We start from the raw sequence: 17,646 nt of genomic DNA on the forward strand, positions 1-17,646 counted from the left end.
CAAGCTGATTTTGTACATCATTATGAAGTTCTCAAAAGATTCAGCCTTATGTTTCATTAGATGAACATAACCATATCTACTGACGTCGTCAGTAAATGTAATGAAGTACTGATAGTTTCCTCTAGCATTTATACTCATTAGTCTGCATACATCAGTATGTATAAGTTCCAATAAGTCTTTGACTCTTTCACCGTGTACAGTAAAAGGAGTCTTAGCCATTTTACCCAATAAATAAGATTCACATTTTTCATATGATTCATAATCAAATGAGCTCAAAAGTCCATCACTATGAAGCTTTTGAATGCGTTTCTTATTTATGTGGCCCAAACGACAATGCCAAAGAAAAGTCTGATTCGTGTCGTTAGACTTGAATCTTTTGGTACTGATATTATAGACAGACACGCTTTGGTCTAGAATATAAAGTACATTCTCTAATGGACCGCTACCATAAAAGATATCATTACGATCAAAGAACAACACTTGTTTTTGATCGAAAACTGAAATCCTTCCAAATCCAAACAAGGAATGGAAATAATATTCCTACTTATAGCAGGTACATAGTAGCAATTTTTAAGTTCTAAAACCAAGCCTGAAGGTAAAGACAAGTGAAATGTTCCCACAGCTAATGCAGCAACCCTTGCTCGATTTCCTAAGCGTAGGTTTACTTGTCCTTTCTCCAAAATTCTACTATTGCTTAGGCCATTCATATCCGTACAAATATGAGCACCACAGCCGGTATCCAATACCCAAGAAGTAGAGCCAGAAGTAGTAACATTTACTTCTATAACATAAATACCCCTAGATGATATTTCAAAAGTCTTTTTATTTTTCAGATCTTCCAAGTAGGGTTTAAACTTAGGAGAAGGATCAAGCTGGCTAGGATTCCTAATCCAGCTTAGCTTATCCTTTCCTTTAAAGTTTTACACTCTTGTTTGAGAACAATTCTCGGGTTTCTATACCATTGGAGAAAATTTTATCCATTCAATATGTCCTTCTCAAGGACATATCGCAATGAAAGTGGGTTGTGAGGAGTTAATTTTTCAGAAATAGAAGAATAGCAAATATTAATATGATGTATAGGAATTAGAGAAATCTCAACAATTAAGAAAACTCATATTATATTCAAAACATTTTCCTCAAATGAATATAATAATCCAAGATCCATATTTCACTAGAACCCGAGTGAGCTTTGGCTCATCGCCCGAATGTTTAGCTATTTAGGTAAGCAACACTTTGCTAATTATATCCAATATAATTCTTGGTTGTCAGACAACATCTTATGTCTTATCCAACCTATGTCTCTAAGCCCAAAATCGTTTTGAAAGCTTAGTTAAGTGAACCAATCTTATATTCATATGGTAACCATTACCATCTACCTCACTCATGTAATTGCAGACAGTTTGCTTTGGCAAGCCCATTTTACAACGAAACGAGCCTTGATAGTTGATAATATTGGATAGACATCAAAAGTACATGAAATTAATTGAGGAACAAATTTTAATTCAATTTCAATTTATATTTAAAATTTATATCTAATATAAAATATGAATATAACTAATACATATCTAATATGTATTTTAATTGAATTATAAATAATTTATTTATTTTAATCTAATTAAAATAATATATTATTTATTGAATAATATTAGTTCTAATCCAATTAGAACGTTAATAAGTTGATTTAACCAAATCAATATATATATATACATGTATATAAATATCTAAATCCATATCAACACTTTGATATGACCGAGATAATCTAAATATATTTATTTACATAAAAAATTGAGACATTACTATAATGCATATGTTAAAATGTAAATAATATATTTATACAAGCGGCAACTACGAAACATGCAAGTTCAATTTAAGACAATACAACATGTGAAAACTAATCGATTACAATAATCATAATGTTCATGTTAAATAATATTATTCTGAACATAAACGTATTAGTTTTCAAGAACACCACAACCAAAAACATATATCTCCATATACGGGTTTGGATGTTCGTAATGTTGTAACTAACCATGCCGTATATCTACCTTAATCAGATTAGATACGAGCATATCAATTTATTTTCTATACCAAATTATAGATTTAACAAGATCTAATTTCATATTAAACAACATGGCTCTGATATCATTGTTGGAATTCATACTGGTTTATAACAATTTATAAATCAACCTATGAATTCAATTTGCCTAGAATATCATGCCAATACTGAAATAAACTTAGACCTTAGAGTCTCAAATATACCTGGAAGTTTTGCAGCGGAAAGACAAACAAACCAAGTCAAAAATTCAAGCACTCCAAACGTCGTGTCTCTACTGGTATCCATACGCACACAAACTAGATCGATACGGAATGCTAGTGCCGTCTAGATCAAATCTCAAAAAACTTGACAAACTCTTTTGTCTCTTAGGGTTTCGTATTGGTCAGACACGTTTGTTACACAATTAACAAGTCACGTTGCCACCTTATATAATTTATACGAGAGTAACCTAATTCTAATCTCATTAGAATAAAAGACTAAGCCCATTTTCATTAATTGCTTAGCCCACGTGCAACCATTGCACATTACGTGCATATGCAAATTATATAACATTACATTCATATTATATATCATATATAATATAAATAAATGTATAAAACCCCAAATATTTATGATCCAATTTGTTTAGATGTATGACCCTGTAGGATCATATACTATTAGCAATGAATTCACAATTCATAGATTATAAACGGTTTCTAGCAAAACATTATAACTACCTAATATTATACGATTGTTCAACTTCGACGTTACGACTTTAGCAAGAGTAAGTACAAATGATTTTATGACATTTCCAGCACTTTTCTCCACGACCATGACCCCGACTATGTAACGTGTCAGATTCGCTGACGTTACGGTACGCAAGAATTGAATCGGCTGTGTTTTCCTGAACAAGAGAAATCGTTTTGAGTGTCGTCCATGGCTTTGCATCATTCTCTAATCGTTTTGAGATCAGGTGAGAGAGAGATGCACTGTGAGAGAGTGAGAGGTCCGGCGGGGCGGCGAGAGAGAAGAGCAAAGGAGTAAGCGGCTCGAGTGGTTGAGAGAACATGTATGAGTTTATATGTTACCTAATTCTCCATGCAAATCCCTTGCAAATCTGAGATTTGTTATGTTTTTGGTGGAGTAATATGTATTTTCTGTATCCGAAAAATTATGTAACATGAAAATATGTTATAAATTTTGTCATTTTGTCGATGTATGTTGATTGTATAGTTTTATATATATGGTTTGATATAAGTAATTCGTAATATTAGTTCAAGCGTTGGAAAAGTTATCCACATTCGGTTTCAGAAAAAGTTATTTTCCGTGAAAATATGTTCAGAATTTAGTTGATGTATATAGATTATAGGGTTTTGATGTTAAGTACTTCGTATCACATAAGTCATGTGTCAGGATTTGAGTTCATAACCGTAGTTGATCAAATTTTCCAAAATATTATCTACGTACATGTTAAGCAAGCATCAATTGTCAAAATTAAATGTGTAATCCAACACAAAGATCTAAGCATGAACACATTTATTTGGAACCGAAATGAACTGAACCTAAAAAAGATTTAGTTCGGGTTTGGATCCTACCAATTATTCGAACGAATCTCTAGAACCAAAAAACTAGAATCAAACCGGAACCGAATCAAAACTGAACTGGAACTGAATCAAGAACCGAACATATACCTAAATTTATATAATATAATTTATATACTTATAAAAATTAATTGTACTGTATTTAGTTTTAAAATAATCAAATAATTTTAAAATATTATTTATAAACTGAAATACCAAAAAAACGAATTACTAGAATATTTTTTAAATGAAATATTTAAAATTAACAGAACTATCCAAATTTTTATTTGAAACCCCAAAAATCTGATATTTAATCCAAAAATCCAAAAAAAATTAATTGTTAACCCAAATTAACCGGAAAATCGTAACCGATTAGGATTCAAAATTATCTTGGACATTATCCGGTTCTCAAATTTGTCATCCGAACAGAGAACCGAAGAAACCGAAACCGGTGCACACTGAATTTGCTAAATACTCGAACAGATCCTAAAATTTAGAACCAAAGAACCGAAAAAACGAAGAACCGATCTGGAACCAATACCGAGAACAAATGCCCATGACTAAGATCCTTGACTAAACCTCTCATAATTCCCTTGAAAATTTGTGAGAGGTCGTAATGTAGTACCTTGGATTTGTGGTAGTAGATTAAGTGATAATAGCTTATAAGAATTGAGTTGAACCTGTCTTAGTGCCTAGATGAAGGCGAGTTTACTTTGAAATATTTTTAGTCATTCAACTCGGCGAGTTATTCGTACATGTCAAGGTGAGTTGAAATCGTCTTAAATTGTGATGATCAACTAAGCTAGTAACTCAAACCTGTCAAGGTGAGTTGTACTCGGCTTCTCCTTTCAGCCTTGGTGGAATGCTGCCTAGATGATAGGCGATGTACATAGATGATTGGCTAAGTGCTTAGATGATAGGTGATGTGTCTAGATGAACCTCTTTCCTTTAGACTTTGAGGAGTTTCCTTATTTATATAAGATTGAAGTCAAGATATTTTTCCTTTTTCTAAGGTTTTGACCGATTTTTGGTGATTTCCATTCTTCAGTGTTTTTAAGCCTGGACCAGCAGTCGGACCGGGTTAAATCGCGAACCGGAGACCAGTCCGGGATGAGTTAATAGCAAAACCCAATTAAAATTGAACTAGTTAAAAATTCGTATTAAACCGTTAAAAAACCTGAAAGCCGACGATCCAATGAAATGGCCAAACCGAGGTTCGTATGTAAACCAAAGTTTTGTTAATAAGATAATTAAATTTTCTTCTTTTAAATAAGAATGAAGTCTGTAAGAAATTAATAAAACAACGCCGTAACTCATTTTTTTCCTTTTTTGCAATTCACAAATTACAAGATTCACATTCATGCCAAGATATTGTTTATGTCTACTTTTCACTTTGTTTAAATATAATTACATGATCTCTTGTGCTGAAGACTTTAATTAACATTCATGAAATTCTAAATTTGTATAAAAAACAAAGCATTATACTTATTCTTTCTTCTCATTACACGAGTAAATAAAAACATAGTTTACATGATTTTTTTAAAGGTGATGAATATTTGGAGTGATGATTGGAGAATGAAGTTTAAATGTGTTTTTTTATTGATTTTAGATTTGAACTATTAAATTATTTTATAACTTTTTTATCACATTTTCAGTTTGGCATTTTTAAGTATTTAAAACAGTTTGGTTACTGAAACATTTTATTTGATATGATTTTTGTAAAGAATATATATATTATTTACAAAATATCATTAAATTGAATTTGGTTTAACCCAATTAAATCCAATTGAACCCGTTCGAACCATATTAAACTGTGACCCAAATATTTTCCGGTTCAGTTACCGGTCAGGTTTAAAAAAATTGCCATCTTTTAAATATGCCGAATTCATTGTTTAATAAGTTCTATTGATGGAGTGAAGCCCATCTCCAATATTTTGGTTGCTAAAGTTCCGTTGGATTCAAAGCATTGGTATTTACAATATGAACATCTACTTGAGAATGGGTTTTCTAATTTTTTGAGAGTTCATTTCTTTATTCTTTTGAGAAAATGCTTCAAAGTTGTTGATGACTTAATGTCTTCTTGTACAAAAGGAAAAGCTCAGGTCTAAAGATGTAAGCGTATATTGACAAAACCCAAAAGAGTAATGAAGCTGTTGACGATTTTCTTATGACCACCTCTATATTGGATACATAGATAATAAGTCTTCCGGGATTTGAGTCCAGATGTTGCGTATTGGTGCATTAAAAATATCTTAAAGTTGCTGGACAAGATGTAGAACACGATGTTGGCAATATGGTAAAGTAATATTATATATTACCAATAAGTAAAACATTCGACGGTAATTAAGTAAACCAGAAAGAAACCTTTGGAACCTCAAACTGCTCCCCCTCCAAATTCCTCTGAACCTCCTCCATCCTTTTCAACCCCCACTGACAACCCCCTGCTGTTGATATGGAAATCCAAGTACCCTCCTCCACATTATCTCATCAACCTCCTCCTCCACTACCTCATCAACCCTTGATTAGTCATTCTCCGTCTCTTGATCTAAACTCTCCTGACCCTCCACCTCGGCCCTCCCTTAAAAGATCCCGTTCTTCCCCAACTTTCACACCTAACCACTCCTTAAATCCTAACCCTTTTGCTCCGCTCGCTGACCTTCCTGTCCTAACCCTCTTTGATTCACACCCCTCCTCCATTCAAACCCTCACCTCTACCTCCTCTTCCCACCCTGACCCTGCTAATTCTACTTCTTCTTTTGGTTCTCTTGGCCCCTCCCAGTTAGATGAGAAGCCTTCTTCAACTTTCCAATGAGTGTAAAACTCTTTTTTTGGAACGTCCGTGGTCTAAATGACCCGGATAAGCATAGGCCTTTTGCAAGCTGGCTTCTATTTCATAAGCCCATTTTTGGAGCCATCCTTAAAACTCATATTAAAGAACCTTTTCTGAACCCTATTATGTCGCATCTCTGCCCCTCTTGGAACTTCACCTCGAATCACTCTGAGGATGAAGATGGAAGGATTGTCTTGATTTGGAAACACCCTGTCACTCTTCAGGTTGTATTCAAGAGTCGCCAAACCCTCACTTGTTTACTCACCCTTCCCAATCAACCAACCATATACTACACTGCAGTTTATGCATCCAATGAGTCTGCTGAGAGGAATGATCTCTGGATCGAACTCACACAGATTCAAAGCACTTTAAATCTTGACGACACTGCATGGATGATTGGGGGTGATTTTAATCAAATACTACACCATGATGAGCACTCCTCCCCTACTGTCTCAGCGCTGGATACTCAAATGTTTCTCTTCAGGACTATCTAGTGCAATCTGGGGTTTTTGATCTTCGCTATAATGGTCCCACTCTCACCTTGACCAACAACCAACCCTCTAATCCTATCACAAAAAAGCTTGACAGGCTTCTCGTCAACAGCTCCCTTATCTCCTCCTTCCCGCACGCCCACACAACTTTCCTCCCACAGATTTTCTCTGATCATTGCCCATGTCTAACTGACCTAGCCTTCACCCTCCCAAAAGCTGGAACCCAACCCTTCAAGTTCCAAAATTATCTCACCAAACACCCGGACTTCTCGACGGTGGTAAATGATGCCTGGATTCGCGCCGGAAGCATGTGCTCTACCCTGACACAATTATGTTGGAAGCTCAAAGTTATCAAGAGAGATCTAAAACTTTTAAATAGAGAGAACTACTCAAAAATACAAGAGAGAGTGAGTGAAACTTACGGTTTGTTACAGTGTGTGCAGGTACAAGCTCTTCAAGCTCCCACCCCTCAGCTGTTCCAGGAGGAGAGAGATCTCCACCAAAAATGGCTCTTCCTGCGTGAGATTGAGGAAGCTTACTTCAGGCAAAAATCAAGGATAAACTGGCTCAAGGAGGGAGACTTAAACACTACTTACTTCCACCGTATCTGTCAGGTCCGTGCGAGTTACAACGCCATCAGGTCCTTCCTCCTAAGTTCTGGTGCCTTGGTAACTGACCCTATGGAGATGAGTTTACTAGTTGCAGAACACTTCAAATCGATTTTGGGGCCTCAGACCTATCATCCTCCGTCAATTGTTTCGTCAGCCTCCTGGTTCGTGCAGCTCTTAAACTTCTCCTGCACTTCTCTGCAAGCCCAGGCGATGATCACGACCCCTACATCCGAAGAAATAAGAAGGCTCTTCTTCAAACTCAACCCAAACAAGGCTCCAGGCCCTGATGGACTAACCTCAGGGTTTTTCAAAGGGGCATGGGCCACTCTGGGTGAAGAAGCGGTACTCTCCGTCCAACAGTTCTTTTCCTCAAGCTTTCTCTCAGCTGCAACGAACTCTACGACTTAACTCTGGTGCCAAAGTTCCCTGGAGCTTCAAAAATATCGGAGTACCGCCCCATAGCTTGCCTGAACACTGTGTATAAGGTCATTTCGAGACTCCTTGTCGCGCGGCTAAAGCCCATCCTGCAGCACCTTATACTCCCTTGCCAAACAGCCTTTGTGAAGGATCGCCTGCTGGTTGAAAGCACGGTGCTTGCTAGTGAGCTTATCCATGAATATCATAAAAACAAGGGTTCAAAAAAAAAATCACCATCAAAGTGGACATAGCAAAGGCTTTCGATACTATCTCCTGGGAGTTCCTCTTCTCTTGCCTTGAAGGTCTTGGCATTCCTCCTAAGTTCATCTTCTGGCTTAGAGCCTGCATTTGCACAACGAGCTTTATGATTGGCTACAACGGTACGGTTTCAGGTTATTTTAAAGGGAAACGAGGATTAAGACAAGGTGATCCCTTGTCTCCTTACCTCTTTGTGATAGCCATGAACTGCCTATCGTTTATGCTTAACAATGCAGCGGCCCAAGGACACATCCAGTACCACTCCAAGTGTAGCAAGATGAAACTAACGCACTTATCTTTCGCTGATGATCTCCTGATCTTCATCGACGGATCGTTAGAATCAGTTCAGAACGTCCTCCAAGTCCTCCATGAGTTTGAGCAGAGATCTGGTTTGGCGGTCAGCTATCAGAAAACAAGTTTCTTTGCATCAGGCCTCTCAACTCAAGAAGTGGAAACAATACAAGCGTCAACGGGAATGGCGTGTGGGATCTTACTTGTACGGTACTTGGGAGTTCCCCTTAACTCAAGGAAACTGAACTTAGCCAACTGTGAGCCACTCATTCATCAGATCAAATCGAAGTTCTCCTCTTGGTCGGTGAAGTCGCTTTCTTTCTCAGGCAGGCTCCTCCTCATCAAAACCGTGATTGCAGGGATTACTAATTTCTGGTGTTCTGCGTTTATCCTGCTAAAAGCGTGTGTAAAGAGAATAGATTCCCTATGCAGTGTGTTCTTATTGAAGGGAAATATTGAGAGTCACAACTCTGCAAGAGTTGCATGGGAGACAGTGGTACTTACAAAAGATCAGGGAGGTTTGGGAATCAGAGACCTCCACACTTGGAATAAGGCGTGCTGCTTTAAACTGATTTGGATGTTGTTCTTCAGGGCAGGTTCGGTGTGGGTAGCATGGTTTAAAGAAGTGATCCTCAAAGGCTCCATCCACAATTACTGGACTACTAAGCCAAGCAGTTCCTACTCTTGGCTGGCCAACAAGCTCCTCAAACTGAGACAAGAGGTCTTCCCCCTAATAAAAATGAGCCTAGAGAATGGAGAATCAGCGAGGTTCTGGCATGACAATTGGACTCCTTTTGGAAGCCTCTCCACGTTCTTAAGTAACTCCCCGACTAGGTTTGGCATCCCCTCAAAAGCTTCAGTAGCATCGCTCTGCAGAAACGGAGTGTGGCGGCTTCCCCCTGCAAGGACAGAAAAGCAAGTTCAACTTTACACTTACCTAACTACCATCACCCTCACTCAGGAAGATGACTACTATAAATGGGAGTTGGCAGGTAAAATCTCCTGATCCTTTAGTACGGGAGAAGTATACACATACCTTCGTGGTGACATTAGCGATGTAACTTGGGCAAAGACGGTTTGGTCTCCATATGAGATTCCACGGCACAGTTTCTTCGCTTGGTTGGTGATCCAAAATCGTTGTCCCACAAGAGATAGGCTATTAGGATGGGGGCTACAGGTACCTCCACATTGCCTTCTCTGCAACTCTGCAATGGAGACTATAAACCATCTCTACCACTCCTGCTCATTCAGTTTCGATCTCTGGTCGCGGGTTGCTTCTCGATGTCGGATTACTCCAGCAAGGGACTGGGATTCTACAGTGGCGCACATGATCGGACTCCCTAGGAACAAGCAAAGACGGCCTCAGACTCTCCTCACCCTCCTTGCTTGGAAATCAACCATGTACTGGACATGGAACGAAAGAAATGCTCGTCTGCACACTAACGTGTTCCGACCAGTGGATGCAATCTTCGCAATCATAGATCGGCAACTGAGAAATTAGATTCTAAGTTTCAGAGAAACAAACCCTGTTCTATCCTCGGCGATGATGCAAGCATGGTTCTCTCCAGATTGATCTGATCACATCGCGATCCCCACCCTCCTCTCATCTCCACAACCGTTTTCTAAGCTTCGGGACTTCCGCTGCGAGAAGCAAAGAACTGATCATCTTCTCCAACTGTACTCTAATGGGTTCTGGGTCAGAAAAGGTTCTATTATTATGAGTTTTAAGTGTGGGCTTGGCCCGGTTATCTAAAGCCAAAAGCTTGTAAACATTTTTCATTCTCTTTTTAGTTTAAATGAAAGCCTAAATTACAAAAAATTAAGTAAACCATTATTTTCACAAAAACATGACCAATGATTCTCTACTTGGTTTTCTACTCTCAATCCCAGCTACCACATCCACCACAACCACCACCACACCCACCGCCACATCGGCTGCCACTGTCACCGTAATTATCAGCACCGACGCCACCACCGTCATTATCAGCACCGACACCACCACCGTCATCATCAGCACGGCTATCATCACCACCACCGTTATCATCAGCGCGGCTACCATCCCCACCACCACGTATACTGCCACATCCACCACCACAGCCACCATAGTAATATCCCGGGTGGTTAGAGCTTCGTCCGCCACTTCCTTTACATCGATACGCCCCCTTTCTCCGTCCTTGATTAGCATTCTGACTGATATAGAGGCGGGACTCATCTCGTTTAGCTCCAGCCTCCCCATACATCTCCATTAACTCCTTGTTCGCTGCGTCTTTCGACTTTGCATCAACTACTTGTTCTGTTCTACGCAACATCTTTATCGCTTTTCCACTTGAACCACTCTTTAAGTAAGCCTTCGCCATGCTTATTCCCGTTTGCCAAGCCAACGCAAGCGGTGGCGTTTCATCTTCTATTCTTTTCAGAAACTTCTCCATTGCCTCCACATCAGGGACACTCGCGTAAGTCTTCAAAACGTTATTGGACGTGAGAGTTATGTCATGCTGAACTCCGTTTTCTCTCATCTGCCTAACAATCTCGTCGACCATATTTGTTTCTCCAAGAAGGCCGTAGAGAGAGATCATCTTGTAGTAAGGGTTAGGTTTGAAGAGCATATTATTCTCCCTCATCTTCTGGTAAGTGGCTTCGGCTTCGTGTCGTGTTTCCTTGTCTTTTGCGTAGAAGCTTAAGAGAGTGGTGTAGACTAAGTCGTCTTTCATGTTCTCGGGAACGCTTTTGAAGAAATTCTCTGCTTCACTCAACCCTGAATGAATCTCAATAAGATAAAGCCGAGATGCAACATCTTCAGTGCTTAGCTCGAACACCCCTCGTTTAGTTATCCACTCCGAGACCTACATCACCAAAAACAGACTTTTGTAACAGGCCAGGAGCCATAGGTAGTAGTAGCTTATATAACATTAAGATTTGATGCTACAACTTTAGTTGTATTTAATTAGGACATTATAAAAATTTATCACAAAGGCATTATAATTTTTTTTAAAGTGTCATTGTTCAAAGAGTTAGAAACGTAGAAGAGAGAAAGTAAGTGAGACCTGGAGGGCGTGGTCGAATCGCTGAGACTCGCAGAGAGCTTTGATGACGGCTCTAAGATCCGTAGGGTTTATTTCATTGCCTTGTTTCAGCCATTCGTTCAGCACAGGTGTGACCTTAACTCTCCATAGGAACGGGAACCTGTTTTCCACCGCCATGACCCGACTATGTAAAGTGTCATTCAGCTTCGCCGACGTTAGGGTACGCGTGAACTGAATCATCGGCTGTGTTTTCCTGAACAAGAGAAATCGTTTTGAGTATCGTCCAAGGCTTTGCATCATTCTCTAATCGTTTTGAGAGAGACAGAGAGAGAGAGATGCGGCGTATCCGGCGACAGAGAGCTTGGGTCCGGCGAGAGAAAAGAGCAAAGTATTAGGCCCATTGGGTCTGGCGAGAGAAAAGAGTCGGTAAAATTTGGGAGAATTGGTGAGCCCATTGGGTAGTTACAGTCAGCCTATAGAGTGTTAATAGCTGCGGGCCTAGGCCCAATTTACATCCAAAATGAAGAAAATAATCTGAACCTATTAGACGGATCAGTCGAGAGACAACATGCAAGGCGGAGAGCTTCAGTAGACGGGCAATCCCTAGAAAGATGAAGACAGAAGATGCATAGAAGATCCAGAGCGAGTGAGATATTAGAGGGCCAGGCTAAACCAGTAGGAGAGCATATCAGCAGAAGCGGTAGGGTTTGAATAAATCATGGTAGATGTTATTCGGGTGTTTTGTTCATGCGTCCTTTTCTATGTAACATGTGTGCTTTACAAGCCTACAACTACAAGCGTGAAGATGACTTAATTAGACGCTAAAAAAATTATTAAGGGTTTTTTTCCTTTCAGGAGAACTGAAAAAAAAAATACTTTGATCATATTTTGTTAATTTTTTTTTTCTTTTATTAGTTTGGTCAACTATACCTTTATTAATGTAAATCTTATTATATCCTTAATTTTTTAAGGATATAATATATTTTCAAAATTTATAAATAAAATATAAAAATATATCTACATATACAATGGACTAACATAAAACCTATAACATATATATTATTTCATAATAAAAATATTATATTTTGGAAAGGTAATTTATTTAGCAGTAATTCATTTTATTACTCAATAAATTCTTATTTTATGTTATTAATTATTTTATTTTTGATGTTTATTTTATCTTTAAATTATTATTATTATTAAAAATCTTTTACAATATTTTTTATTATAATAACTTTTAATTTATTTAAAGATAGGTCTCTATCAGATGAGTTGACAAAAATAAGAAAAGTGGTTCCATGTCTACAAAGGCTCATGTCAATTGTCAAATAAGTTAATTTACATGTTAAGTTAGAATTTTAGTGCTGAATCTAACTATTGAACAACGATGCAATATAGACTAGCTAGATTGAAGATTTGAGAGTTCTCCATCAGTTAGATTTTGAAGTGGACTGATCAACGCCAAACAAGTTAGTGACTAAGTGTTGAGTAGAATTTAAGGTTGTACATGAAGAGTAAGAGCTACTCCACTCTGAGATTCAACCCAATTTATTGTTCATGTGTACGTTTTAGAACATTCATGTTTTGGTACAGACAGTTATGCATGTGCCCGCCGGAAAAGTGACTCCAGACATGCAATATTATATATGAACTTTGTTAGATCTTTTACACTTGTTTGCCTTTTTTCTTATTTTGTAGAATTCTTAGAATCATTCACTGGGATACAATCTTTACGCATTCTCCTCTTGCTACATTTGGATCTTCTATGACCTTCCAAGCTTTTTGATTCACACAATTGTGAAGTATATCACTATCCAAACTGTTCACAAGTTCTCTTGAAACTCGTTATCCCACTTAGACACTATATTTTCGTCAAATTTTGAAAGAAATTAATGCCTTACACACACCGAAACACACACATATATAACTGGCATTCATTCAGTTTTGAATAAAAACATGTCCATTTTTTTTTTGTCATAAAAACATGTCAAATAAAAATTTCACCTTATCTTCATGAGTTATGTTCTCTTGTCTTATGAAGTTCTCGAACATGAATCGTTTATGGAATGCATCCCAAGAAAGTAAAGAAAAATTGCTCTCCTCTTGTTTTCTCTCTAACTTTTCTCTTCTCTTGATTTTCGTTTTCCCGGCGACCGCCGTGTCCTTTTTAGGCGGTCGTCGGAGCTTCGTTCGTTTTCTCCTCTTCTCTTCTTCCCGCCTCATTTGTTTCCTCCGTATCATCTCATTCTTCGACTAGGGTGGAACTCAGTCGTGGTGGGCTCCGATTTCAGATCCGGCGGATCCTTTCCAGATCTGGAGCGTGTTTAGTGGTTTGGTAAGGGCTAGAGGACGGCCTTTGCTCCCGCTGAACTCATCTCTAGGTTTCGGTTGGTTCTTCTACTCGGAGCAGTTTTCAATCTCTTCGGCTGAGTCTCTTCGAGTCAGCGGCGCATGAGTCATCAAGCAATCTCCCTTGTGCTCGTCTCCGGTGTAGTGTGGCGCGTGGCTAGTTGGTGATGAGTTTTTTGGTGGGGTTGGAGCTTGTGATTCTGGTTCCTCTGCTCCTATTTGGGTCCATTGTTGGCCTACGGTGGCAGCGCGTAGAGGGTTTCCGGGGTTGGTCATCGTCTAACCTGGTGGATCTCTCATGTGGCGACGCGTGATGTTGAGTCATTCCATCGCTCGTCGAGCCCGTTCTTGGCGCGTGGGGCTCAAGCCTCTCTCCAGAGGCGGTGTGGAATTGACAGGTTGGCGCTCCTCGTCGCTGTATCTCTGTCCTCTCTTCATCTGTGCGGTGGTTTCTGTGAAAGCGGATTGGGTCCGACGCAAGGGATAAGTGTTAGTTTGGCTATTAGGTCTTCGAGTTCTCTCGACGGTCGCAGCTCTGGAGGAATTGTGCCCAACCTGTCCCATTACCCTATATGGGCGGTGGGTTAAACGGGTGTAACGGTCCCGGGATGGTGGAGCGGAGGCAGCAATCTCCTATTTTTGCTGTCCCGAACGACGGCATCGCCGGTTGTTGACTCTTCCTCGTGCTGCCGGTGAGGTGATTTTGGACGGACTTTCGGGTATGAGATGTGATTCTTAGTGGAGGTGGTGATGAGTGGGTTCCCGGAAGCTGTAGGCGCCGGTGAATCCAAGGTTTGAGGGCGCCTTTCTCTCCGGTTTGCTCGTGGCAACAGGGTGCTCAATCCACTCATGTCTCTGTCTTATGTCCGTCACTGCTCCGCTAATACCAGTCTCTTTCCGGTCCATGTCTTGTTTTGCTTAAGCTTTTCTATCTATTAGATGCTCTGATTAGCTTAATTTATGTTCTTCTGCTACTAGTTCACCTTTGTAAAATCTGCCAAAAACCAAAAAACATAAATTTAACATTTTACCAAAAAAAAACGTAAAGAAAAATTGTCCAATGAACTTTGACTAAATCTTATTTAGTTAATTATATTTCTAACTATATATACTGAAATTCACTAATCTATACTATTATTTGCGAAGTGCATTTTTGAATTCGAACTCTTACGTTAAAGTTAGAATGGTTAATTTTGTTTATACATTTAATGAATAAAACATATATATTAATCACAAAATAAAAAAGATTTTTTATTAGATAAGTGATTAAAATTAAATATAATAAGAATTATCCAAAATCTAAATATATTTAAAAATAAAAAGATAATTCTTATATATACGTTTTCAGAAGATAATTTATATATATATTGTATTGTTATCTAAAAATCTTTTAATTAAAAATTTAAAACAAAAACCACATACCTAAATATTAATCAGGAAAAATTCTTAATTTTATAGAATTGAAAAGAGAATATTAAATGATTTTACTATATGATAAATATAGTGCACAAAGAAATTTTCAAAAATATAATAATTAAAAAATTTCAAATGAAAACATAAATAATAAATTATTATTATAATCTTTTAATTAGTAATGGTTGTATTGATAAGTAAATAAGTAATTATAAAAAAATTTATGTCCGTATGCGCGGACGAAACACCTAGTTTTTATTAAAAAGTAATTATAGTTATAGTTTTCTGTTTAAAATCAAACAAACCAAAACCTACAGGTATCCAAACTAAACCTACGTTGCACGGAAGCTTCATCGGACGTCCGCTTCCCGTTTCGGAACCGGAATCGGAATCGGAATCATAACCTTGTGGATATATATATATATATATATATATATATATATATATATATATATGAATACGCTTCTAACACGTACCCGTTTCCTAATTATTTTAAAAATCTCGTTTCCGCGCTTCCATACGCTTCCGCTTCCACGTATCCGCTTCCACGTACCCGCTTCCACGTACCCGCTTCCGTTTCCATGTAACATAGAACTAAACTATAGTACATATGGTTTTAATTTGGTAGTTAAATTGTGTAAGATGAAAATTGAAAACTGTACCAAAATTCAACTAACCGAATTAAACACCTTAAATCCTGCCCGTTCAAAGTAAATATAATAGTTGTAGTTTTCTGTTCAAAATCAAACAAACCAAAAACACAGGTATCCGAACTAAACTATAGTACATATGATTTTAATTGGGTAGTTAAATTTGTCTAAGCTGAAAATTGAAAACTGAACCAAAATTCAACTAACCGAATCAAACACTTTAAATCCTACCCGTTCAAGTGCATACAAGATCCACCATTTTAAATCAAAATTCTAAGTAACTAAAATTTTAACAGTGTTTAGTGTATCCACTGAAGTTCTGTTAACATGGCTAATTGTTCCCCAAAAACTACTAAACCATATAACCATTAGTAATATGTAGAAAAAGAGAATACCACGTGACTAATAATGACTAGCTAGATTCCATCGTACTGTACCATATAAAATCAATCCATATTTTCTAACTTTGTTGGGATTATATGAACGGATGGGGGACCCGTAAAGTCCTGATCCTACTAAGTGCTGACCCTCGGGAAATAATGAGTGCAGTCTCCAGGTATTTAATAGCGTACTAGCTTAAGAACACGCGCAATCAAATCCCAGAAGCTTCTTTGTAACGTTTGCATTTTCTGTTTTCCTCTACATTACTCCAATCATTCAAGTGATTTCGATCTCTCCTCCCACTTCCTCGCAATTAATCATCCTCATCAACATCTACGGTAACCGATTGCACCTTCGCCTATAAATGTGTTCGGTGAATGTGATGAGCAACTACATCTCTCTGTTCTCTGAAAGAACACTCTCTGTTAAGCATCAACCCAATGGCGGATTCAAGAATTTTCCTAGCGGATTTGAAAGTTGGCTGCTGTTCAAACATTGACGAGATCTTCGTGCCTCTTGGATTCTCATCGCCTCCGGCTCCTTTCAGTCCCAGCTCCGTAAATGCTCTGATCTCCTTATTCACCTTAATCTTCGACGCCGTTTCAAACTTCTCCAGCTTCACATCAAAAGCTGTCTTCTCTACGGCTCTATTCTCAGCTGAGCCAGATGCGTGAGCGGCAAGATTATCGGCAGCTACAGACACAGTGGAGCCGTAACAGTTGATACCGAGTTTATGGCTGAAGAGAATTGGAATCGTAAAGCTAATCATGTTTAGTTTGCGCAAGCCGTCGGTGTTTCGGTCGATCTTCTTTGTCATGGTTTTGGGAGATGCGACAGTGGATAGGTGGCGAGTAGTGGCGATCAAAAGCGTTGCGGTGGAGGAAGACGGTGGATCTCGATCAGAATCTGGAGTTCGGAGCTCAGGTCGTATTTTTGCGTTCTGTTCGATTTCATTTCATCTACATGTGGCCCAATTAATAGTTAAGGCCCATGGAGAAGACATCATCTATTAATATGAAAAGAGACCGTATGTATAAGGCCCTAAAGGCCTAAAGTCTAATAAATAGTTATGTCGTACTAGGAAGATGTCAATAACTCAAAAAAACACCGTCAATGAAATTGTTCCAACGTGAGTTTTTGTTTTTGCAATAGTCCCTTGGTCATTCTTTCTAATAAGCACTAGCAGCCAAACAATAAACACACAAATTTTACAGTATATTCCAATTAATCTCATCTTGGACATGGCACAATCTTAATTTAGACATGTATTCTAAAAAATATTTAGCTAATCATTTTTTTAACGATCATCCTCCATTT

At 38.2% G+C, this 17,646-nt stretch overlaps 2 protein-coding genes across 2 annotated transcripts; both read right to left on the reverse strand.

Annotated features, from left to right (window-relative positions):
- Window positions 1-10,199: 10,199 nt before the first annotated feature.
- Window positions 10,200-13,598, reverse strand: LOC106417320 (putative pentatricopeptide repeat-containing protein At1g43010). Its single transcript, XM_013858141.3, has 2 exons — window positions 11,558-13,598; window positions 10,200-11,356 (listed from the first exon to the last, which is right to left on the reverse strand). The coding sequence occupies exons 1-2, from the start codon at window positions 11,834-11,836 to the stop codon at window positions 10,394-10,396; spliced, it is 1,242 nt and encodes a 413-aa protein (XP_013713595.2). The 5' UTR covers window positions 11,837-13,598; the 3' UTR covers window positions 10,200-10,393.
- Window positions 13,599-16,687: 3,089 nt separating this feature from the next.
- On the reverse strand, window positions 16,688-17,146 carry LOC106417319. The gene has a single exon (XM_013858140.1). It carries the CDS (start codon window positions 17,144-17,146, stop codon window positions 16,688-16,690), a length of 459 nt encoding a protein of 152 aa, XP_013713594.1.
- Between the last annotated feature and the right edge of the window lie 500 nt (window positions 17,147-17,646).

The sequence above is a fragment of the Brassica napus genome, chromosome C5 (genome assembly GCF_020379485.1).
Source record: "Brassica napus cultivar Da-Ae chromosome C5, Da-Ae, whole genome shotgun sequence".
NCBI lineage: Eukaryota > Viridiplantae > Streptophyta > Magnoliopsida > Brassicales > Brassicaceae > Brassica > Brassica napus.